Source organism: Lepus europaeus, chromosome 11, assembly GCF_033115175.1.
Source record: "Lepus europaeus isolate LE1 chromosome 11, mLepTim1.pri, whole genome shotgun sequence".
Lineage (NCBI taxonomy): Eukaryota > Metazoa > Chordata > Mammalia > Lagomorpha > Leporidae > Lepus > Lepus europaeus.
In genome coordinates this window covers 16080469-16107203 of record NC_084837.1, presented here as the reverse complement: position 1 = coordinate 16107203, position 26735 = coordinate 16080469, and the positions used below count along the sequence as shown (strand labels likewise).

The 26735-nt window shown below is 38.9% G+C and overlaps 1 protein-coding gene across 1 annotated transcript in view; it reads right to left on the bottom strand.

Annotated features, from left to right (window-relative positions):
• The window catches only part of GABRG3 (gamma-aminobutyric acid type A receptor subunit gamma3), a 651067-nt gene that overhangs the window by 249172 nt on the left and 375160 nt on the right, over positions 1–26735 (bottom strand). Inside the window, exon 5 of the mRNA XM_062204567.1 lies at positions 25628–25710. Within this exon, the coding sequence (XP_062060551.1) occupies positions 25628–25710 (83 nt within the window). The remainder of the gene's footprint in view (positions 1–25627; positions 25711–26735) is intronic.

The window sequence follows — 26735 nt, the reverse complement described above, 5'->3', positions numbered from 1 at the left end:
CACCAAGTCTTCCTATATTCTACCACACATTAATCTTTCTCTAATATATCTGTGGTCCTATCACTTCTTACTTTAAAAACTCTCAACATTATATCTTCAGAAAAACTTAAAAAAAAAAAACCTTCAGATGCTCCAGTCTCAATCTCTATTCTAAGCTTCTCTATCATTTTCACTGCACACTGTTTGTGAGTTCCTGGGTTTCTTCATCTTTTCCTTTCCTCCAAACACCCCTGCAACCATGCTGCCCACTTAATCCTAACTTTAATAACTTAGCATGTCAGCTCTCCCCTAACTTCCCAAGACAGGAGTAATCTATTTCCCTCTAAAGTGCCAGAGGAAATTTTACTTCCTGTATTGTTTGCATTATTGTGTATGAGTATGGACATACTATCTGAACATATTATTTGGAGACAGCCAAAGTACAGTGGTTGAGAGCATGAGGTCTGGAGCTTGCTTCAGAATTGTGAGGATACCCTGACCTTGAGCAACTTAAACACCCTGGCCCTGAGAGTCCTTATGTGAAAGATGGAGAGAAAAATAGTAACAATCACCTTAGTTTGTTTCAAGGATTAATTCAATAAATACATAAATGCAGCACTTAAATCAGTTTCTCACACCTAAGCACTCATTAAATGCCACCTAGTATTCTCAGGTCATATACCTAGAATTCCTAGTATTCTAGTATTCTTAGGAACATGCCTTTAGACTCTGGTCCTTGAGGGTAAACATCAAGCATCTTGAATTCTTACTGCACCACCATGGAGATCCTTACAGATTCCAACCATTATACCATGACATCTCTTTAACTCTGCAATCATCTTCGATTTCAAGTTTCATTGACACTTGCCCTTCAAAAATCCCCAATTCTTAAACATTAACTGTTACCAAAATATCATACAAGTGGACTTCTGGTGTTGGCTCCAACATAACAAGAGTTATGAAGTTTTCAAACCCTCCCTATAACAAGAAAAAGCTGGAAGAACTTAAAAATTATTGACTCTTCTTGGGTCCATCAGAGAACTGTGGTCACAGGGCAGAAGCACCAGGAGTTGTAAATGGGTATGAACACTGACATACTTCTGTTGATGAACAGCTGGAGGCTGGGTATGAACCAGCCTGAGACTCAGAAACTTCTGGGGTGGGGTAGACAGCCTTCAGAGGGTCCCCCAACATGTTCATAGACCCACAGGATTCTCAAAGTGAATGTCTAAGTAAGATCACTCATTTCCTCTTGTAGGGGAGGCTAGGATAAATCATTGTGAAACATCTACAGAGCATTTGTCATAGCACAGAATGCTCTAGCAGGGAAAGGATTTTACTGGAGCCACATCCTTCCCATTCCAGCCTGCCTAGAGCCTTCCTATTCCACAAAAGGGGGTGGGGCACAGTCAAAAGGGATTAAGACTCTGGGGGCTAGACTTAGGGCATTGTAACCAGTGAAGGAAATGACAGCAAGAGGGTGAGGGGAATCGTATGCCACCAAACACTCATGAAGGGTCTAGCCCAGAAACACAGTTCCATCTAAACACCAGGAAGTTGTCCCTTCTTATTCACAGACTCTACATCTATGGATGCAACCAACTGTGGATCAAAACTGTGTTTTTTTAAAATTACATTTATACCGGACTTATAGAGACATTTTTCTTATCATTATTCCCTGCGCAACACAGTATAAACTACTATTTACTCTGTATTTTCATTTTATTAGATACTATAAGTAATCTGGAGATGATTTAAAGTATACAGGAGTATAAAGTGTAGATTTCTATGCAAATATACGGTCATTTTATATAAGAGACTTAAGCATCCATCTATTTGTAGGGGATCCAGGAATCAATCTCTGTGAATACTGAGGGATGACTGTAATTGTAATTGTTCAAACCTAACCAGAATACCAATAAGATGTGGGTATAGCAAAGTGGATTAATGCTGAAAGAACTAAACAGTGCATCTTCTCTCTAATGGAGAGTACTTAGGGTAGTTCAACTCAAAAGGGAAGACAAATACAAGATGCTCTGGCACCCAAAACTATAGCAAACCTTAAATACAGATTCAGATAGCCAGATTAACATAGATTTCCCTATTAAGGCCTATATTCCTTGATGTCTTGTTTTAGAAACACTTGTTTGTTTGTTTGTTATTTAGAAAGGCAGAGTTACACAGAGCGGAGAGACAGAGAGAGAGAGACCTTCCAACTGGTTCACTCCTCAGGTGGCCACAACAACCAGGGCTGAGCCAGGCTGAAGCCAAGAGCCATGAGCTTCATCCGAGCTTCCCACGTGGGTGGCAGAGGCCTAAACACTTGGGCCATCTTTTGCTTCTTTCCAAAGGCAGGGAAGCTGGATAGGAGGTGGAGCAGCTGGGACATGAATTGACATCCATTTGGGATGTCAGTGTTACAGGCGGTGGCTTTATCCTCTACACCACAATGCTGGTCCCCTCTTGTTATCTTTTAATGAATAGAACATGATTGGCTTTCAACAATATTATTTGAAAGGTGACTGTAGCTAATAATAATGCATTGTATATTTCAAAATTTCAAAAGAATAGATTTTAATATTCTCACCACCCAACAATGATGAATTGATGAAGTGATAGAAATGTTAATTAACTTCATTGAATCATTCTGAAATGTGTACATAGGTAAAAACATCAAATTGTTTTTACAGAAATACAAAGAATAAATATTTTCTTTTTGTTAATTGTTGTAAAAGATAATTATTTAATGAAATAATAGTAACAATGTGATTGCAAAATACAGATAAGTAAAATAGACAGTGATGTCACAATGGACAGGATAAAAGGATTGGCAATTCTCTACTAAGCTTCCTGTACCACACATAAAGCAGTATATTATCTCCAAGTTCATTGTTTTGTTAAAAATCAAAGTTTGAATTTTAATTTTAACTTAAGAAAATATAATTATATTATTTTTATTAGAAGTATGATTGATCTAAAAGAGAAGTTAAAATGCAATCACGTAAAATGCCTAAAGCCAGAGAAAACAGAGAAAGGGAGAGGTGAAGCCAACGCCAATCACAGAAAATAACTAGCCACAGGGTAGACACTTTAAATGTAAATGTTGTAAAAGGGATAATCAGAGTAGATGCTTTTTAAAATTCCAACACTGAGTTTTCTATGAGAAGCTCACTTTAAACACAATGATGCAAGCATATTAAAATTAAAAGATTGGAGAGGTAAAGAGAATTAGGCTTGGTGGTTAAGACATGTACATCTCATATCAGTGTGTAGGATCAATACCTATCTGGCTCTTTAAAAAAAAAAAAGATTTGTTAATTTATTTGAAAATCAAAGTCACAGATAGAGAGGGAGAGAGACTTCCCATTTGCTGGTTCACACCCCAAATGGTTGTGATGGCCAAGATTGGGTCCGGCTGAAGTCAGGAGCCAGGAACGCCCTGTCTCCCAAGTGGTGGCAGGGCCCAAGTACTTGGGCCATCTTTTGCTGCTTTCCCAGGAGCATTTGCAGGGAGCTAGGTTGGATGTGAAGAAACCAAGGCTTGTACTGATGCTCCTGTGGGATGCTGACGTTGCAGGAAGCAGCTTAACCCACTGTATCACAATGCTGGCCACCATCTCTGGATCTTGATTCTAGCTTCCTAATTATATAGACCTTGGGAAGACATGGTGATGGCTCAAACAGGTTCCTGGCACCCATGAGGGAGACCTGGATTGAGTTTCTTGCTGCTGGCCTTGACTAGCCCACTGCCATTACAGGTGTTGGAGAGTGAATCAGTGAAAGGGAGTTTGTGTTCTCTCTCTCTCGCTCTCTTTCTTTTTTTCTTTCTCTCTCTCTCCCTCTTCCTCTCTAGGTGTGTGTGTGTATTCCAAAAATGAATAAATGATGGTGGGGCATTGTAATGTGGTGGGTTAAGCTATCATGTATGATGCTGCCATCCCAAATCGGAGCGCCAGTTTGAGTCCCAGCTACTCTACTTCCCTAATTATGTACCTGGGAAGACAGTGGAAGATGGCCTAAGTGCTCAGACCTCTGTCATCCAGGTGGGAAAGCAGGATGGAGTTCTGGCTTCTGGCTTCAACCTGGTCCAGACCTAGCTTTTGTGTCCACTTGGGGAGTGAATCAACTGGTAGAAGATCTCTGTCTCAGGGCTGGCACTGTGGTGCAATGGGTTAAAGCCCTGGCCTGAAGCACCGGCATTCCATATGGGCACTGGTTCTAGCCCCGGCTGCTCCTCTTCCAATCCATCTCTCTCCAGGTTCTAGTCCCAGCTGCTCATTTTCTGATCCAGCTCTCTGCTATGGCCTGGGAAAGCAATACAAGATGGCCCAAGACCTTGGACACTTGCATCCACATGGGAGACCTAGAATGAGCTCCTGGCTCCTGGCTTCAGATTGGCGCAGTTCCGGCCTTTGCAGCCATCTGGGGAGTGAACCAGTGGATAGAAGACCTCTCTCTCTCTGTCTCTACCTCTCTCTGTAACTCTGTCTTTCAAATAAATAAAATAAATCTTTTTTTTTAAAAAATATCTCTCTCTCTTCCCACCTGACTCCGCCTTTCAAATAAATAAATAAGTTTTTTAAATGTATAAATAAATAAATGATAGAGAAAGATATACTAGGCTAACTAACCAAAAGTAAAATAGAATGATTTCAAACAAAGCAGAAATCAAGCAAAGAAGTTTATCAGAAATAGACAGTGATATTACATGATAGAGATGTTAATTCCTTATCTTTGTATGTACCTAGTAAAAGAACATAAAAATAGATGAGATAAAACTGAAGTAACTTAACAATAAAAATATAAAAATTCACTGTTATCATTTATACTTCAACACCCCTCTCAGGAAATAGAGAAATTTACTCACCTATCATATGCCACAGATAAGACATCTAAATCAATAAGGATGATTTATCAACTGCAATTTTCCAATTAGTTAATAAATCTACATAAATTCATCAATTTATGACTTCAAATCTCTTAATAAATATTTATAGAATTTTATATAATGATCAAAATCACTTTATTATAAAAATTATGTATCATTACAAACACTCAAAGTATTTTATTCAGCTAAATTGAGAGAATATTAGAGATATTCAGCTTTGCCCAATATCAATGTATCATTACAGAGAATTTAGTGAAAATTTTTAGAAAGACTAGTAAGGGGGCTGATGCTGTGGTGCAGCAAATTAACGCCCTGGCCTGACGTGCTGGCATCCCATATGGGCACTGGTTCGAGATGTGGCTGCTCCATTTCCAATCCAGCTCTCTGCTATGGCCTGGGAAAGCCATGGTCCAAGTCCTTGGGCTCTCGCACCCAAGTGGAAGACCCAGGGGATGCTCCTGGCTCCTGGCTTCGGATCGGTGCAGCTCCGGCCATTGCAGCCAATTGGGGAGTGAACCAGCAGATGGAAGACCTCTCTCTCTCTCTCTCACTCTCTCTCTCTCTCTGTGCAACTCTGACTTTCAAATAAATAAATTAAAAATTTTTAAAAAGATAAGAAATACTAGTAAACAGCATGACTAGTCCCAGTTCAAATATGCAGCCAAAAGTTCTCCATGAAATCACAAAGCATATTTTTATTGATCTTGTCACTTTAAATTCTATCTATGGAAATTCCTTTTCTTTTTTAATAAAGATTTATTTATTTATTTATTTGAAAGGCAGAGTTAGAAAGAGTGAGAGAGACCCATGTGGGTGCAGGGGTCCAAGTAACTGGGCCACCCTTTATTGCATTCTCTGGCACATTAACAAGGAGCTGGATTAGAAGTGGAGCAGTCGGCCCTTAAACTGGTGCCCATATGGGATGCCAGCATCACAGGTGGTACTTTACTTGCTACACCAAGTTGCTGGCCCCGGGAAATCCCTCTTCTAAACCAGGCCTGAGAGAGGCTCCAATGCCTCTGTTATTCTGCATACATAATACAAGTGTGTGTCTTATGTCAGAATAAACCTAATAAGATCAGAAGATTCAGAATGCTCCTCATACCCCAGCCCCTTCAGAATAATCACAATATTCATGAAAAGAGGGCCCAAGATCCTAGCACTCACTAGATTTCTGGAAATATGAGTACATCACTAAGAATTTTGTGTCAAATGCAATTATAGAACCTTGAAACAAGTCATTCCCTTTTTCTCAACTATTATTTTCCTTTTATTCAAGCCCAAAGACTGTGTCTTGAGCCACAGTTTATTCCTTGCTGGCACAGCTCCAACAAAAGGGATAAAATGTATAGAGACATCTAATTTTTTTTTTTTTTAGATCTTGGTAATTCAGAGAAAATAAATGTCTAAGGGAATGGAATGCTGTTCATTTGACACATGTAAATATTCCTCATGTCCTCTGTCCATGCTCTTATAAAAATATTATTTTGGTTCTATTTCTAGATAATGAAAACCAATCAAGAATATACTTCAACTATGTCTTTTTGTTTGTTTCATTTTCTAGATGTGACTTTAGAGTTTTTTGATGTAAGATGCTCTGAATAGGTAGTAGCATACCTTCTCATTAATGAGCTAATCATCTACTTAGCCAATGGCATTCTCCAAAATGACTTGCATCACCTTGAACTATTATAAAAATTGCTTACTTTGGAAAGTCCCTATATAGAACCAATATCTATCAAGCACCTACCATGAATGGGACATTTAGTAGTTTAAAGAAGTCATGAACCCTCATCTCCAAAAATTAGCAACACCAAACTTTTTTTAAAAATATTGACTAAGTATACAGAAAGAGCAGTTTATAGTCAAAATGCATGATAGACATTTTGTCAATTATATTATGGCTCAATGGCCCAGCAGGGGAAACTATTTGGCTTACAGATGTTTGATTTCCATTGTTTTCCTGCTGTGAAATCGACAGCAAAGCACCTGTCTGTCTGAGATGCTCTTGGTTCACTGCTGAAGCACCACAGGGGTTGCTGCAAGGGTTTTCAGCACTCCATGACCTTCTCACCCTGACTCCACAGGTGCATCAGCTGAAAAATGGGATGGGTCACTGGCAGTTTCTCCTAAATAATGGAAATCTAATCTCTCCTCTAGCATATCTAACTATGAGTGGTCCTACAAGCCAGTAGCACCAAGCAATGGAGTCATTAGGGAGCAAGGGGATATGGAATCCTGAAGGGGGAAGAAAGGTCTTAGGGTGGATAAGTAGGGCATTGGATTTATGTTTGGTAGAAATACCAAGGGCAAATTACTATATTGTGTTTTACAATAATATTTATTAATCTATTTGAAAGGGATTGAGATCATCTGCTGGTATACTCTCCAAAGACCCACAACAGCCAAGGCCAGAAGCCTAGAACTCATTCTGGATCTCCCATATGGATGGGTAGGAACTCAAGTACTTAAGCTATTATCTGCTGCATCCGATGCTGTGCATTGGCAGATGCTGTGCATTAGCAGGTTATTGGGTCGGAAGCAGACCTGGGACTCCATCCCAGGGACTCCAATACGAGCATTTCAAAGGGCAGCTTAACTGCTGCAACAAACACCTGTCCTCTGTTGTGTTACTATTTGCTGTGTGCACCACCTTGGCCTTACTCAGGTAGTCCTGGAGCCAACCCTTGGAGGTTTTTACCCTGAAGCAAAGCAAGAAACAACGTGCAGCTTTTAAATAGCCAGAGCAGTGGAGGTGGAAGTGCTGTTCTGTGTGAAGAGCATATCTGTTTCATGCAGAACCATCTAAATCAGTATCTAGAAGGCAGTGGCCAGGGAGTGGACACAGATGGTAGAGAACACATTTCTAGAATGCCCCAGACATGTGTTCTTTTCAGCTAATAACTGCTCCAGATAAAGGCTGGTTCAGAAGAGAGAACCTGGGACTTGGAGAAGAGACACACCACACGGTTATCCTATCACACACTGAATGCATGAGCTTGTACCAGCATTTGCATTCTAAGACTCAGTTTTCACATCTGTAAAACAGGATGACAGGTGAGAATATGGGGTCAGATGTGCTTCTTCGTAGATCCACAGGAAATGCAAGCACAGAAGAGGGATTGGTACCCACTAGTTGGTACTGGGCCTGGATCAGCCCAGAGGTACTGCAGGATTTGGCCTTGGAACTGCTGTAGTGCAGCAGTGGCAGCCCCAGACATGCTGACACTGAGATTTACTCACTGGCATTTATTTCTCTACCAAATTAATTACCTTGGGAGACAGAGGCATTGCCTTTGAAAACTCTGACAACCAGCCAGAGTTCTCAGACATCTCCAACATCGCTGCCACAGTGATGACATTTTTCGAATAATTTATTTGGCTGCAATATGGTTACAGCTGACACATTTGTCAAAGATAAAAAGTAAGTACCATATGTATATATTTTTTTTTTCCTCTAAAATGGTTTAATGGGGCAGAGCTGTGCTCCAGAAAGTTATCTCATATCTTGAGACCTGAGTTTCTCTTTCTGGTTCAATTATCCTCTTGCAGTCAGAATAACAGTAACGGTGATCATAATAATCAGGGGCATCTTTGGAGCTCTGTGGCGCATGGATCAAGAGCAGAGACTCCATAGCTGTTGCTTTTCAGGTGATGTGGGCAGATGACCTCACCTCTCCAGCTTGGTTTTCCAGTTATGAAAGGGTTGAGAAAAACAGGGCCTCCAGGGTTCTTATAGGGATCAAATGAGCTGATGATTGTAAGAGCTCAGGGCAGTGTGTGGCACCTAATAATGTGTGGACATAAGCATCACGGGGAAGTGGAGGGTTCCCAGGTTCCATCATTGAGTAGTTCCTGTGCATCAGTGGGGCTGGTCTAGAATTCCCTGACATTATGCTTGGTTCAAATTTAACTTTTAAAATTATTTTAAACTTTATCTTAGTTAATATATAGAATATAAATCAGCAAAACACAAGAGGCTGGAGATTAGCTATGTGTACTCCCTAAAATAATGCTTACTAGCAAGACTTAGGTTGGGGTAAAAATAGGAGAAAAAGAAAAATTGAAAAGGCAGGTGAGCCGGCGCCACAGCTCACTAAGCTAATCCTCCGCCTTGCAGCGCCGGCACACCGGGTTCTAGTCCCGGTCCGGGTGCCGGTTCTGTCCCGGTTGCCCCTCTTCCAGGCCAGCTCTCTGCTGTGGCCAGGGAGTGCAGTGGAGGATGGCCCAGGTGCTTGGGTCCTGCACCCCATGGGAGACCAGGATAGGCACCTGGCTCCTGCCATCGGATCAGCGCAGTGCGCCGGTCGCAGCGCACCTACCGCGGAGGCCATTGGAGGGTGAACCAACGGCAAAGGAAGACCTTTCTCTCTGTCTCTCTCTCTCACTGTCCACTCTGCCTGTCAAAAAAATAAAAAGAAAAAAAGAAAAAAAAGAAAAAAAGAAAAGGCAGGTGAAGGGTGAGCCTGTGGCCTTGCAGTTAAGACAAAGATAGAAATCCCCTATCAGGTTACCTGGATTCACTCCCTGGCTCCAGCTTGCACTTGTAGCTTTCTGTAAATGCAGACTGTGGGAGGCAGTGGTGACAGTGCAAGTGATCGAGTTCCGCTGCTCACATGGGAGACCTGTGTTGAGTTCATGCTTCAGTATGTGCATTTGTGGAATAAACCAATGGGTGGGTTCTCTCTCTCTCTCTCTCCTCTCAAACTAAACAAACAAACAAAAACCCTCTTTCTCCTAAAAACTCCAAGCTACTACTAAATGCCTTTTCCTCTATCACACTAATGAAATTGTTTTTGAAAACCCCATATAAAACAAAACAAAAATCCTGAACCAGGCAGTCAATACTCCAGAGGGTTGTCAATCTACATTACTCGTCAGTAGATTAAAGAATCTTCCAGGCGTATGAAACCTTTCAGCTCATTTCTCAGAACAGCATTCCAGCCTTCGTGCCCTTCTTTCCTTTCAAAACACTTCCCCAAAACACAAAAGCTTGCGTCATTGAGTCTCTGTACCTAAGAAGTAGCTATCCAAAAGCAAAGTAAATGCTATATAAAAATATGTAACAGGAATATGAAAGATGCAGGAAAGAACTCTTCATAGAAAAGTAACCTTTGCTTCACATGATTCTTTTGTTAACTCTAAGGGTTTTGTCGGCTCCATGAGTAAGACAGCAGTCTTTGGATTATATTGGATAAAAAATAGAAAAGGTCTGCGGAAGCAATGACTCTGTGACTGGAACTGGAGTTTTTACTGCTGAAGCTTTGGCTCCATCTTTGCAGACCTCAAATTTGGCTTCATGAAAGACATGAGAAACATGAAGGCTTTCTGACCTCATTATTTTTGTAAAATTTGCCTTTAATGGATCAAACATCTCAGTAATGCTAAGAGCTCTCCTTAAAATTGTATGTTCTGTGGAGAGGACAATGTCAATCACATGCCTGGTGTCAAAAAAAAAATTGAAAGATTGATTTAGGGACTGGTATTGTGGCATAGTGCATAAGGCTGCTGCCTGCTATGCTGGCAACCCTCACAGGCACCAGTTTGTGTCCTGGCTGCTCTATTTCTTATCCAGCTTCCTACTAATGGCCTTGGAAAAGCAGAGAAAAATGGTCCAGTGTTTGGGTCTCTGCCACCCACGTTGGAAACTCAGATGAAGCTACTGGCTCCTTGTTTCAGTCTAACCCAGCCCTGGCCATTGTGGCTATATGGGCAATGAACAAGTGGATGGAAGCTATCTCCTTTGAAAAGTTATCTTTTAAAAAAAAAGTTTGATTCATTTTTATTTGAAAGGCAGAATGGCAAAGAATGAGGCAAAAACACACAAATATCTTCAATCTACTGGTTCACTCCCCAAATGCCTACAACAGCTAGGACTGGGCTAGGCTGAAGACAGGAGCCAGAAACTCCATCTGGGTCTCTCATGTGGTGGCAGGAACCCAAGCACTAGGGCCATCAGTTGCTGCCTTCCTAAGCATATTAACAGGAAGCTGGATCAGAAGCAGAGGAACCAGTACTTACACTTGATCTTAGCCAAATGGCTGAGAAGCGATGAGGAGCCAGTACTTAAACCAGCACTCTGCTCTGGGCTGTGAGTGTCTGAAGCAGCAGCTGAACTTGCTGCACCACAATGTTCACCTCACGACTTCATTTTGACCCTCACGGAATCTGACGTTTGCAAGCAATCCTTTGCACAACTATACTGACATTGTTGGGCAGATTTTTCAAAATGGTGACGTAAGCCCAATATAAAAGGCTGATGGTGTAATGAGGGTTTGACTATTTCTCAACCATAGAGAACCTTCCCTTTATAGAGTGTGTCCATCATGTACTCCCATCGGGAATCCCAAAGTCACAGAGAAACTGTACCTATGTCCCTCACATGTGCTTTTGCATATGTAGCCATGGCACTCTAATGGACATCTATACCCTTGGGTAAATCAAATAAGAATCTATACTGGGCATGCTAGAGTCTTTTCCATATTTAGAAATCTGCTGTTACTCCACCTTTCAGATGAGAGCAGTGAGGTTTTAAATTTTAACTGAAAAGCGATCCCTGTTAAATATAAGAGTGGAAAAAGAGAGGGAGGAGATGTACAATTTGGGACATGCTCAATCGGACTTGCCCCAAATGGTGGAGTTAGAAACGTAGCAGGGGATTCCAATACAATCCCATCAAGGTGGCATGTACCAATGCCATCGCACTAGTCCAAGTGATCAATTTCAGCTCACAATTGATGGCTCTGATAGGTCTAAGAGTCAAAGGGATCACACAAACAAGACAAGTGTCTGCTAATACTGATAGAATCAAAAAGGGAGAGAAGGATCCAACATGGGAAGCGGGATACACAGTAGACTCATAGAATGGCAGATGTCCTAAACAACACTCTGGCCTCAGAATCAGCCCTTAAGGCATTCGGATCTGGATGAAGAGCTCATGAGAGTATTGTAGGCATGGAAAGACAAGATACCATGGAAAAGAAAAAAAAAAAAGAAGACCTAAATGAAAGACCTCTGTGAGTGAGATCCCAGTGGAAAGAACGGAGCCATCAAACAAGGAGGTACCTTTCTCTGAAGGGAGGAGAGAACATCCACTTTGACTATGACCCTATCGGAATAAGATCAAAGTCAGCGAACTCTAAAGGCTTCCATAGCCCTGGCAACTCATGACTAGAGCCTAGGGAGATTACTGACGCCATGAACAGGAGTGTCAAATTGTTAAGTCAGCAACAGAAGTCACTGTGTACTTACATCCCATGTGGGATCTGTCCTTAATGTGTTGTCTAATGTGCAGTGATGCTATAACTAGTACTGAAACAGTATTTTTACACTTTGTGTTTCTGTGTGGGTACAAACTGATGAGGTCTTTACTAATTATATACTGAATTGATCTTCTGTATATAAAGATAATTGGAAATGAAAAAAAAACCCTGGTGTTAAATTGGAAATGGTATAGAAAATTAATTAATTTTTAAAAAAAAATTATGTAGGATCTCTGTCTTTAATGTGCTGTACACTATTATTTAATGCTATAACTAGTATTCCAACAGTATTTTTTTCACTTTGTGTTGCTATATGGGGGCAAACTGTTGAAATCTTTACCTAATATATACTAAACTGATCTTCTGTATATAAATAGAATTGAAAATGAATCTTGATGTGAATGGAAGGGGAGAGGGAGCGGGAAAGGAGAGGGTTGTGGGTGGGAGGGAAGTTATGGGAGGGGGGAAGCCATTGTAACCCATAAGCTGTACTTTGGAAATTTATATTCATTAAATAAAAGTTTAAAAAATTAAAAAAAAAGAAAAAAAAGAAAAGTGAAGAAAGTTCCTAGATACAAAAGGAGAGGGCTAGTGGCTGTGTGATAAGATCTGAGAGATGCTAAAAGGTCACCCTCTCCATCCTTCCAGCCCCAGTCCTGTTTCCCTCCATCCACTGTGGGGTGCTTAAGAAAGGGGCATGATGCTTGCAGGGATCTGCCCGGACAGGGCAGGCAGGGTCACCTCAAGAGTGACAGGAGCAGGACCTTCAAAGTCTGAATGTCCTCATTCCAGTTGGCCTGTCTTAGCAATGCCATGGCCAACTACTCAACCTCTCTGAACAAACTGCTTCACCTAAATAGCAATAAAAATAACTCACCTTCAAGACCGTGCAGAGGGAACCTCCACTCTGGATAGCAGTGGTTTGCCACGCAAAGACTCCTTCCTGCTGCAAACTCCACTCTTGTCAGTTTTTGAGGAGTGCACAGTCGGCCAGTTCATCTGCATCTGGAAGCCCCAGACCCCCAAGTATACAAGTCTGCAGGAATGGGAAGGCAGGGCCAGGCAGAGACTGGGAGAGAACAGGTGGGGGCAAGCACTATGAGTGTGTGGTAGGCAAAGAAAGACAATGACAAAGGTCCTCCTCACTCACAGCACAACAGGGAGAAAGGACTCTCAAGGAGCAGTGTGACCCTACCCTACCTCAGCACAAGACATGGCAGGCAAGCCCCACCTGTTAGGAGACTCTAGCTGGCTGGCAGTCAACCAGCCTCTTTTATGTACTTGGACAGCAGGAAGAGAACACGGGAATTATTTTAAAAAGTGGCTTAATTTAATACACATACACACACACACACACACACGTCACACAGCATTTGGATGAGAGAGCTCTTGGTTCTCTCTCGAGGTCTCAACAAGGTTTAGACTGTACTCTGCCCGAAGCACATAGAGGAAAAAAGGAGATATTGGTGACTCCTGAAGATAAACCTCTGCTGGTTTGTTTGTACTTTTGCATACCAATAGCATGTTGCTGGAAACTAAAGTGATACAGTCAAATACAGCATTCCTGACCTGATCAGCCTGGCCACCTGCACTGAAGACACAAAACCCATGACAAAATGCAGATAATGCCTCCCTATAGGTGGTGAGCACCAGACTTGGAATGTGAGCCTCCTGGGATCCTTTAAGAATCATTTCCCAAGTCAACATAGTTCACAGACCTTTTGGCCATGGAGGGATGTGAGCATGGTAAACCAGAGTCTGAATCAAATTCAGTACCAATGAATGCAAACTTTGGGCAAAGGAACTACTGCATCGGGGAAACTTGGTCTTCTTTGATTGGTTTCTATTGCCCTATGGATTTCTGGCATCTCATTATGGCCAGTATGTTTTCAAAAGAAAGATGCAGAAGGACGCTGGGACATCACTGCATGGGGATGAACAACCACCAAAGCTCTTCCAACCAAGTTCCTGGTTAATTGTATGTTGACAGGAAATGTACTGAATGGATAACATTCTAAGATGCTTGAATCAAAGGTAATAAGAGATGCCGAAGTCATTCTCAGATCAGCCCTCCCAAGGACCAGTCTGGAGTGCTGATTTGACATCCCTGAGCAGCCCTGCTGGGGCACGTGGATTTAGTGGCAGAACCTCCCATAAGGAGCTGGGAGATAATAAACATGTGACTAGTATTCCTTAGTTTGAAGACACCCAAATCCCATGTGTCCATGGGTTCCACATCTATAGGTTCAACCAGCCATAGATCAAAAATGTTCAGATGATAATGCTAGAAACTTCCAAAGTACAAAGTTGCATTTGCAGTGCACTGAGTACTACGCTGAACTCACATGACTGAAGTTACGTTTAGGTTCTGTATTAGGTATCACAAGTAATCTAGAGATGATTTAACATGTGGGAAGATGCGTGTAGGTTATACGTAAACGCTCATTTTATATAAGGAATTTGAACACCCATGAATTTTGGTATCCAAGAGGGGGTCCTGAAACAAAACTCCTGCAGATACTAAGGGTGATTGTATTTAGTATCTAACCATCATAGTAATAAAACACATCAATGCTCATGATATAGACAACATCACAGCATACTGTCGCCCTTGAAGATATTTCCATCCATTATTTTTGCCTTTGTCCCCAACAGTGAATAGTGAAAGCATAGTCAAGGACTTAGCAAAGAAATGCATTTGAATCAAGTTATTTGAATCAGGAAAATTCTTTTGTGTGTGAGACTTAGGTTTGACATACATATGTGTACATTTGCCTAGAGGCATACATTTTTATGGATTTTTTTTAAGTTAATGAAGATCAATCTCATAGCTGGATTCCAAATCTACAATTGAGAGCCTACAGGACACAGAGTGTGTATTAAGGAAGGGATTGGAAGTAAATGGGAAAAACTTTTTTTTTTTTTTTTTTTTGGAAAAGAGGTCTAAAGAATGCTATTGATATTGAGGAAAACACACACATTTTAAAGATGCAATGATTGTTGGTTCAAAGACCTCTGGGAGAATCTAAACTGCTTTCCAACAACACGCTTTCCTTGGTATGAGGCTAGAATACTGAATAATTGAGATGTGGCCACTCCACATCAAAGTGTTCTATGCATATGAAGCATACACTGGGTATGTAAGACATAGTATTAAATTAGCTCACACTAATTTATTAAAATATATCACTAGTGATTTTTCATATTGATTGACTACTTACATATTCTGAATCAACTGTGTAAATATATCATTAACATTAATTGTGTCCTTTTCTTTTTACTTTTGAGAATGTGACTCCTAAAACATCTCAAATTAAGTCTGTGACTCATATTATATTTCTATTATACAGAACTGGCCCAAGAGATATCTTAAAAGAATAAGAACTGTGTTCCTGAAAATGAAGACTTCGGGAAGCAAAGAGAAAATGATACTACTTAGGGAAGAGGAAAAAGTCTGTAAGGTTTGAAAAAAGCAAAACAAGTAAAATTAATATAGAGATATACTGCTGTCGATGGACTAAAGCTAGTTCATGAATGTATTTTATTTGGCAAGGAGTCTAAACATTCATTGTGTTATAATTATACATTAAATTATATACTTATATATGTGCTATCAATATTAAAATATACTGGAAAGTTATTCTATAAAATTTAGATTTCCTGATTACTTTAAGAAATAACAAAGATCTGGCCAAATCTCTCCTGTGTTCTATCAAAGCCAGAACTCACCGCATTAGGAAGCAGCTGCTTCATAGACTGCCACACGTAGCTGGCCACAGTCCTCACCCTACCCACTTCTCTGCTGGGACCTCAAATTCAATGTTATCTGCCAGTTACTACACTCAAGCCCATAATCACCCTTCTTTTGTATACTGTACCTAGAAGGAAAATGAAATATGTATGGCAGCCAGGCCATTTTGGTGCACATCAGGTAACTTGTTGAGAAGATAAACAAATTATTGGCAAAATTACCACATCTTTCACAGAAACTTCTGATGCAGTTGAGCTCTGTGACCCACAGTTGATGTCAGCTATTTCTCTCCAGACGTATGACTGCTCTGATGAATGAGATATCAGATATATTTTCTGCAAATATTTTCTCCTGATCTAAGAGCTGTCTTTTCACTCTCATGGAAGTGTCCCTTGAAGCACAAACATTTTCAGTTTGATGATGTCTAATTTATATATTTTTGTTGTTGTTTGCACTTTTGGTGTCTTGTCAGAGAAACCATAAGATGATCCAAAGTCACAAATATTTCTACTCAGTATCTTCAAAAAGTTTCATAGATTGGCCCTCACATTTTGTTTACGGCATGAAATGGGATCTAACTTCATTCTTTTGCATGCACATACACACTTGTCTCATGAGTGTTTTTTGGAAGACTATTTTTTCCCAGTGAATTTTATTGACACCCTTGTCAAAAATTAATTAACTGTAAGTGTATTAATTTGCTTCAGGACTCTCAATTTGCATCCATTGATCCATATGTCCATCTATGCACCACACCTTCTTGATCACTGTACCTGAGTGGTAAATTTTGAAATTAGATATGTGAGCCTTCTCAACTTCTTCTTTTTCAAGATTGTCTTAAATATTGTGAATTTTTATAATTTACATTTTAGGGTCATCTTGCCAATTAAAAACAAAAACCCAGCTGGATTTTTTTATCTGGATTGTGCTAAATCCATAGACTGCTATGTAACTAGTGTTATCTTTAAAAAACAAGATTTATTTATGTACTTATTAGAAGGCAGAGTTACACAGAGAGATAAGGATGGACACAAACACACACACAAAGACACACAGAGAGAGAGAGAGATCTTCCATCCACTGGTTCACTCCCCAAATGGTTGCAATGACCATGGCAGGGCCTGGGCCGAAGCCAGGAACCAGCAGTTTCATCCAGGTCTCCCATATGGTCTACCATATGAAACAAAAAAAAAGTCAGGATAATTCAAATCAGGATGGCAACTGGGTGTCTAATGGTTTCCCCTTTATACTCTCACAACATTGGCCTTTTAGAATAAGAAGAATGAGTAGGAATATTGTCATTCTGGAGAAAGATTTCCTGGTGATGCTTTCTTGGGCATTTTTCTGCTAAAGCTTTGAATAAGTTTCTCAAAATATTTTCATAAACAGAAGATGTTATTTTTTCTCTGGCAATTCAACAAGCAAATGCCTTGTGCATTTCATAAATCTGTTGCCATGGCATCTGCTCTGAACGGATCCATTATACTTTGAACCGCTTTGTCCGCTTGGTAGCCATTGCTTTGATTGTGTTTTGTCCCCAGATTCTATTGGTAAAATCAATCTCATTTCCTGTTAGAGTTCTTCAAATAAATCCTTCGTCTTTTGATTTCACTTGTTTAAAATTTCCATTAACGGCTCTCCTTTTTTATTCTGTAGTTGATCTGAGCACAACAGTTTGGGCATCTATCAAGAAAATGCTTGGAATATTAAAAATTTTTCTGTCAGAATTGTATGAGCTGCACCAACTGAGCTGTATATTGTTGGCTATTGCTTCTGCTATTAGTTGTTGGTCTTCTTCAATTAGCACATGAATAGGAAGATTTTACTTCATAAATTGATGAGAATTGTCTGCCTCATATTCAGCATTATCTTGTTTCTTTTTAAAGTGATTTATCCATTTTTAAATTGCTGATTTCTTTGGGGGCATAATCCCCATAACGCTTCCATAAAGTATCAGTGATTTCACAATTCTTTGCCTCACGCTTCACCACAAATTTAACGTACGCTCTTACTTCAGCTTAGTAGTATTCATATTGCTCTGACAGGGTATTTTTCAAACTGATATCTTATTCTTTTCAACATTTCAGACTAGTTCCTGTTGACATATTTTATAACAAGTTAGTGGGAGGTTATTTTGGTGGAAAAATTTTTGATACCTGTGCTTAGTTTTTCCATAATATGCATTTTTCCATTAATTTTTTTGAAGACTCCACATAGATAACATTTTTGGATTGGCAGTTTTCAATCAGCTCTGATTCTTAGGGTGACTCATTCACAGTGTTACATGTATCAGTAATTTCTTCATTTTTGTTGCTGAGTAGTATTTCATCTCAAGGATGTACCAAAATTTCGCTTAATAGTTCATCCATTTATGGACATGACGCTTGTTTCCCTTTTTTTAGCTTTTATAAATATATTATGAACATTGTATGGACAACTTTTTGTGTCAACATAATTATTCATTCCCCTCTGAATAAATGTCCAAGTGTTCAATCAATAAGTCACATGGTAAGTACACTCTTAGTTTTAAACGAAGCTTTCACCAAAAATGTATGCAAATTTTTCCACATCCTTTGCCAGTATTTGGTGTATCAATTTTGTTTAATTTTAGCCATTCTAATGGGTGCATAGGGATAGCTCATTGTGGTTTTAATTTACCAATATTTAAATATGTTGAATATCTTTTCAGTGCTTATTTTTACCTGTGTATCATCTTTGGTGATAGAACTACTTATTTCTTTTACCAATTTTTAACTGGACTGTTTTTGCTTAGTTTTTAGTATATATTTTAAGTTATATTAAAATATATATTATGCAAAATGTACCATTTTACCCATTAGGTATACAATTCAGTAGCATTAAGTGCATTCACAATGTTGTACAACCTTCATCACACTTTATTTCTAGAATTTTTTCATCCTTCAAAATAGAAACTGTACTCATGAATAACCTCATTCTCTCCTCCCCTTCCCCTTCCAATTTCCTAATGAGAACTATTATACTTTATTCCTCTGTGAGTTTTTTCTTGGTACTTCATATAGGCAGAATATGTCCTTTTATTTGGGGGGGGGGCAGGTAATTTCACTTAGCACAATGTTTTCTTTTTTTTTTTCCTTTTTTTTTTTTTTTGACAGGCAGAGTTAGACAGTGAGAGAGAGAGAGACAGAGAGAAAGGTCTTCCTTTTTCCGTTGGTTCACCCCCAAGAGGCCGCTATAGATGTCGTGTTGCGGCTGGCGCACTGCACAGATCCAAAGCCAGGAGCCAGGTGCTTCCTTCTGGTCTCTCCTGTGGGTGCAGGGCCCAAGGACCTGGGCCATCCTCCACTACACTCCCGGGCCACAGCAGAGAGCTGGACTGGAAGAGGAGCAACCAGGACTAGAACCCGGGGTGTCAGTGCCATAGGCAGAGGATTAGCCTAGTGAGCCGCGGCGCTGGCTCTCTCCTATTTATTTTTAATATATCATTTTTTTGTATTTTGGTTTTAGTTTAAGATTTTAATCCACTTGAAGTTAATTTTTGTATAAGGTCAAGGTTAATTTTTCAAGGTTAATAGAACTTCAGAAATCAACTACCATTTTATTTGTTGTTTGATAGTGTATTAGTCAGCTTTTGCATTACTAGAACAAAGCAAACAATCATTAGAGGTAATGAGATATACAGTTGTAGCAGGGAATTAAAGATAAGCATTCTATGTTCTGTATAATCAGGAAGCTTCCTGGAGAATAAATGTAAATTAGTTTGACCCCTTCTGACAAGTCTGGTTATCACAGTGAATGCCAAGTGATTGGCATCTATACCTGACACCTGAAATGCTTTCCTACAAAGCTTGGTGGCTGTTCACAATGAGAGAGCTGATAGTAAACAGGGATATATTGAACCTTGGAACTAACTCAAAAAAACCATAACCAAGTAATTTTAACAAACTTAAGATGGAAATTCTGATGATACACACAGAAAAAAGTCTAATGAAAGTCAAGAGCATGGATACTTTTGTGATTTTCAATGCTTTCTGCACTGTATGACTGAAATGTAAACTAATGATGGTCACATGAACACCCAACAGAAATAGCACCATGCATTAACGTGATAGTGTCTCAGGGTTTAATGCTGCAAAATAAATAGCAGACAGTGGAATGCTAACTTTTTTTATTGTTGAAAGATTAATAAAAGAATTGACATACCCACTTTGGGATTTCATTCTAGGTCTTAATTTAATTTGAGCTATTTCCAATGAAATTGGTTTTGCAAGTATAATTTTCTGGATTTCAAACTAAACTGCAGAAAAAATTATTCCAAGGTCCCCCAAACTCTCAGTTTAAATAAAAGGTATGTGAGCGCGTGTGTGGTGTGTTTTAGAGAGAGAGAAAAGAAAGAGCAGAGAGAGAGAACCTTTTCTTTGAAAAAGTAATGATAGAGAATTTCACCACTGGCATTCTTAGTATTTCGTCACTGACTTTGCACTTGGCAGAAACAGATGATGACATCTATGTATAGTGTACTGTTTAACTAAAGGTATATATTTTGGGGCAAAATCATGAGTAAAATAGAGTTCATACTGATATATATTGATCAATCAGCCAAAGGGGAGCATTTCTTTTAGAATGCTGATACTTATCCCAAAGAAAACCAACAGGAAAAACAGTTAGTTTCAAAATAACTTGGGGAAATGGAGAATTAAAAGACTAAGATTGGGGCTGCTGTTTAACACAGCAGTTAAGATGCAATCACTTCTCGGCTTTAAGCAATTAAGATGCTGCTTGGGATACCTGCTTCCCATATCAGAGTTCCAGTGATCGAGACCCAGTTCCACATCCAATCTCAGCTTCCTATTAACGCACACCTTAATAAGCAGCCAATGAAGGCTCAGTACCTGGGTCCCTGCCTCTTACATGGGAGACCTTGGATTGAGTACCTGGCTCTTGGCTTTCACCTGGTCCAGACTTGGCTGTTGCAACATTTGGAAAATGAGCCAGCAGATGGAAGATTTTTTTTAATTTATTCTTATATATATATATATATTAAATTTAAATACTTTAATTTTTAATAAATTTATAACAAGATCTCATAAGTCCTTATCCATTTTAGAAATTTAAAAACATGATTAAATGCTATGCAGTTTTAGAAATTAAAGTATTATTGTAAAATTTCAATTGTTCAATAAACAATTAACATAAAATTTAAAACACAATAAGGATTAATAAAACTAAGCAACCTATATATGTTATGATATCATCTCTGCATATATAGGACAATTTTATATATTTGTCATTGTTGTGGGTTTTGCTTGTGCCAATCAGAAAGCCCCACCAAGACTACCCATGCATCACTGTTTATACTACAAAAAAGAATTCACATCAAAATACATTTGTACCAAGATACTGTTTAGGGGACTGGCATGGTGGCATAGGGGTGCCCACATCCCACATGGTGCCAGTTTGAGTCCTGGCTGCCCGACTTCTAATCCAGCTCCATGCTAATGTGTCTGGGAAAGTAGCGGAACATGGTCTGAGTGCTTGGGCTCCTGCACCCGTGTGAGAGATCCAGAAGTAGCACCTGGCTCCTGGTCCTAGCTCCTGAATTAGGTTTGGCCCAGCCCTAGCCATTGTGATCATCTGGGGAGTGAACCAGAGGATGGAGGCTAACTCGCTCTCCACCCCGTCTTTCTCTCTGTAACTCTTTCAAGTAAATAAAATTAATGTTTACCAAACAAAGAAACAAAAAAAGACAGTATGCATACCTGGGTTAGTCACCAGCATTAGACTTCTATTCCCCACAAGATAGTTATTTAATACATACAAAGATATTATACAGCCTTTTCCATGATCACTTTAAGTCATTATATAGCACATTTTGGGTAGTTGTTTGCATAACAGAAAATATAAATTATTGTTCAATTTTTTTACTGCTTCAAAATTTTAATAGAAGGCTTCTGACTTAAAGTATCATGAGATTGTAAGGCAACTGTTCACAAACAAGATCACTACTTCATTTTTAGTTGCTTATTCATATCATGATCATCATTCTCCCATTGTTTACATGGGAATACATTAGATACCAAACTGACATTGGTAGAATTCTCTTCCTTAGTGCTAAATTATCAGTGCATGTTTTCATTAAACATTGTTATTACTCTCACCTAAAAACAGTGAACCTCATTCACATAAATTAATGCTATCCATATAAATTGTTTCAATGCATTTACACCTTAAAGCACAGTTTTATATTTGGGAATTCCAAGGTATTTTTATTTAATAAAATGGTTTTATGAGGCATTATTATTTATGACTGTGATTCATTCCTTAACTGATTTATCTATCTCTGGTATTACTTCTTACTAGAATTTTAAAAATATAACTTTTAGGTTCACAGAAAAACTAAACAGCATGCCCTGAGTTCACATATACCCTCCCCTCATAACCTCTTCCACTACCAACAACATCCATGAAAATGGAATATTTGCCACAAGCAAGGAAACTACCTTGACCAATCATTACCACCACAAGTTCATGGTAAACATTGGTGCTCACTCTTGGTGTTGCACATTTTATGTTTTGACAATTGTATGATGCCAATCACCACTATTATAGTACCATATAGAACAATCTCGCTGTGCTAAAAACTTCTGTTCTGCTCCTATTAATTTCTCTCTTCTTCATAACCTCTGGAAACATCTTACCTTTTTATTCTCTCCATAATTTTACCTTTTCCAGAATGTCATATAGTTGGAATTGTACAGGACGTCACCTTTTCAGACTAGTTTCTTTCACTCAATATGTTTCTGAGGTTGCTCCACATCTTTTCTTGGCTTAAAAACTTTTATTTTTTAGGGTGGATAATATCCCCTCATCTAAATATACCACCATTTGTCTACTCATTCACATAATGAAGGGCATTTTGGCCAATATAATAACACCATGAATAATAATTTGCAGGTTCGTGTATAGACATGAGCTTTCAGTTTCTTTAGATAAATACCAAGAAGCATGAATACTAAATACTATGACAAAAATATGTTTAATTGCTTAAGAAATCACCAGATTGTCTTTCCAAAGTTGATATACCATTTGTATTCCCAACAGTCTTGTGTTCCTGTTGAGTTCCTATTGCTCCACACTGTTATGTGTGCTTGAAGTTGTCAGTATTTGCATTCTGGTAATTCTGACAGAATATAGTGTTTTACATTGTTACTTCTTAGCTTTTATAAATCTCTTTTAATTGTTGCCAAGCATAAATACCATATCATTCCCTGATTTTTAGATGTAATAGCTTTTATTTGCTCATATCTTAAAAAAAAGTCACTTTCCAACAACCTCTACAAGACATTATATTTATATCGAGCACATCCCCACCACACCTCACTAGAGACATAGAAACAGATGTGATGAGTCCAACAGACCTTTCTTGCTATTCTACCAGCCTTGGTCCTGCCATTTTGTGCTAATTTCCAACTAATTCCCGGAAGCATTGACTAATAAAGTTTTAAAGTAGTGTTTCCATGAATGGTATGTGTGAGTACTCTTTAAAATTTAAATTATTTCTATAAAAACCTTTTTAAAACACAATCCACATAAATACTTTTCTTTCTGGCAGTATCACAAGCCCCATGTTCAGAAAATCCCCTCTTGGAACAGAGTCTTAGAGGCTTTGTAAACTATTTAAGCACATTTTAACAGTATGACAGAATGAGGAAGAAATAAGGATTCCAGGGAGAGTGTTCTCACTGGCGTGTGTGTAGGAGCCCTGCCAGTCTCTGACGGCCAGGATCTGGGTTTCTGAGGGCCCCATACGTGGAAGGGGCAGGAACAGGAGCAGGGCTGGCGTCTCAGCAGAATGGTGGTGCTCATCAGAAACGCCACTTAAAGTCTGCGCCTGAAAGGGAGGAAATCTCAGCCAGGGAGCTCAGGAAAAACACTCAGTGAAATGAGATCCCATGGCCAGCTCCTGGCAGAGGGAAGAACAGAAAAGCAAAATATGTTTTCCTGATAAGAACGTTCTACATCAGGCATGTGGTGATCATTACACAGGCGTGTGAAGTTCTTAGGACTCATTGAACGGTTATATTGTACTGCATGAAAATTATGCCTTCATAATAAGTATTTATGAAAGAAGCTATCATCACAAAATTCAAACCAACTAGTAGTGAATTAGGAGCATAAGTTTAGAACTTCAGCTAATATGTGCTTGGTAGTAAATTTGACAACAATCAGTGCTATTCAGTTTAATAAATGAGAATTTAACCATAAAAATAAGGGAGAAACCAGGCAGAAGCAGAACAAATTGTCCTTAAAAGAAACCATCTTAAATGCAAGCCACAGAAATCCACAGAAAAGTTCCAGGAAACAAAAACTCTAACAAATGACTGAACAACAAATTATACAAATTGTTCCCATAGATGCTGGTATTTTCAGAAAAAAACTTGAATAAATAGATGCCACTGAAACTTTGGTTTAGAAATCAAAGATTATGAAAATTGGATAGAATATTGGAAAAAGTAGTAAAATAGAATTCTAATAATGACAAAATTAACAATTGAAATCACAAACACAGTAGATTAGTTTATTTCAGACCATTGGGAGGATCAGTGTAACTAACTTAGGTTCACTAAGAAACAATGAAGTGGACAAGTCACTAAAAAACATTATGTACATGTAGAACAAACTCACTCACAAAGCCCCAAATAATTTGGCTGTTTCCATAGCTTTTAAAATAAGCAAATAGAGAACTTCTTGTCCCAAGGACTCTACAGATAAGTTTACCAGACACAGACATTAGCACCAACCTGCCAGGCACTGAACATTTGTGCTATCAAAAATATAGTTTAGGGGATGTATTATTTAAGTATGTTTACAATTAATCAAACTATTCTGGAAATTCTGAAACGTTTTCCAAATCTTGGGAGATCATTGAAATTGTGTTCTTCCTCTTGCCTTTTTCTAAATTTAAATGAATTATAATATATGTTCATTCATTATCATTTCACAAAAAGTCTCCCTGCGATTTCATCAGATTTGTTTGTCATACTGCATATGCAATTTTAAAGAAAGCTACTAAAGTTAATTGGATTCTTATGAATCATACATAAGTACTTATGATTAATATATTTAAAATTAACCATCATAAATTCAACAGATTCATTTCCATCTTGACCTTTACTTAAAAGCTTGATAAGTAAGCAAATATATTTTATATTTGACATTTTTATCAAAAATCTTGTACTTACTGTTAGATGCTGTGTTTAAAAATTTATAAATGATTACTCTTTAGCTATGATATTGATCATAAATAAAGTATTGGAAGATAAAAATCAGTTGAAAACTTAAATCCTACAACAATTTAATGAAACAGATAGAAGCATGTTTAAAGGAAAATTTTTATCCTTCTATTTGAAAGGTAAGTCACTTTATTTAAGCTTAAAGATATTGCAAAATAATGTTGTAACTTTCAAATAGTATGTACAACTCATTAGCATAAAAGTGTTTGGTAAGTCAATTGTTCATGAATTTCTGAATCCTAAATTATTACTAATAATGATTAAGCTGCCACAGCTTTATCAAAGTTACATATTTTGTAATATGGGTTCCATGTAATACAGTCTAAACACCATGTGGCCAACACCACAACTGTGATCAGTTTTCTCTGGTTGAGCAGCGACACTGTCACCAATCCCGTGACTGCTTCCCAGACACCTACACCAGGCCAGACATTCCTTCACAGCATGGATACCCCCAGACAGTACTGGTACTCACAGCTGGAGAAAATCAGCGGGCAGGAGTGCTCATCCATGGGGAAGTTGTGCAGCTGCAGCTGGCACTCTGCATTTATGGTGAGCCTGTGGGAAAAGCCAAGTGTCACTCTAGGTCAGCAACAACACAGCAAAGGCCCCAGGCAAGGACATCAGGGCAGTTAAGGCACCAAAGTGCAGGGGAGAGAGGACAGCTCACTCAGTGCAGGGTCTGGCCCACGAAATTCATTCCTGGCAACTGCATCACTCAGTCAGGGAGACCCTTTTCATTGCACTGATATTATGTTATTTTGGTTTTACTTTTAACTATTATCATCATCAGAGAGAATTCCAGATAGTGATATTTCAAACTGTGTCTAGAAATACAAGCCGAGTGAGACTAGAGACGAATGAAACCAGTTGTTATATGTAAGTCATTTTCAAGCCATTTAACTGAATTAAATCCTCCCTTCATTCTTTAAACTTGTATTTATTTGGATCGGAAAGGCAGAGCAACAGAGAGAGACCTTCCATATGCTGGTTCACTCCCCAGATGCCTACAACAGAGGGAAGCTATCACAGCTGCCTCCCAGGGGGCACAGCGGCAGGAAGTCTAACTGGAAGTGGAGCAGGGCCTCAGACAGCCATTCCAACATGGGATGGTGATGTCTCAAACTGCATCTTAATTACTCGCATCAAATGCCTGCACCCTTTCTTCCATTCTGAATCCAGTGTATAACAAGGTATAATTTCATATTAATCCACTTGAAGGTAGATTTCTTATTTGGACAACTCCCAGCTATTTCAAGAAGTGGGTGTGGCTCTACCATGTGCTACATTGCATCCTTCCAGAGCAGAGACCCCTGTGATGCAGGACCCCCCATGTCTCCACTCTTGTTTGCTGAACTCAATTCATTTCAGGATCTCATTTCTACTGCTTTAAGATTGATAGGGGAACACATTTTACAAATTCCAGCTCTCTCAACTTATTTCATCACTAGAGCTCCCTGTGGTAGCCTTTATGTTATTTTTGTTCCCTGCCTGGAAAAATTATTATTTCTCTGAAACTTTAAAATTCTCTAAGCTGCTTATTTTTATGTTTATCTGAGCCTATATTTGTGCTGGGGACACTT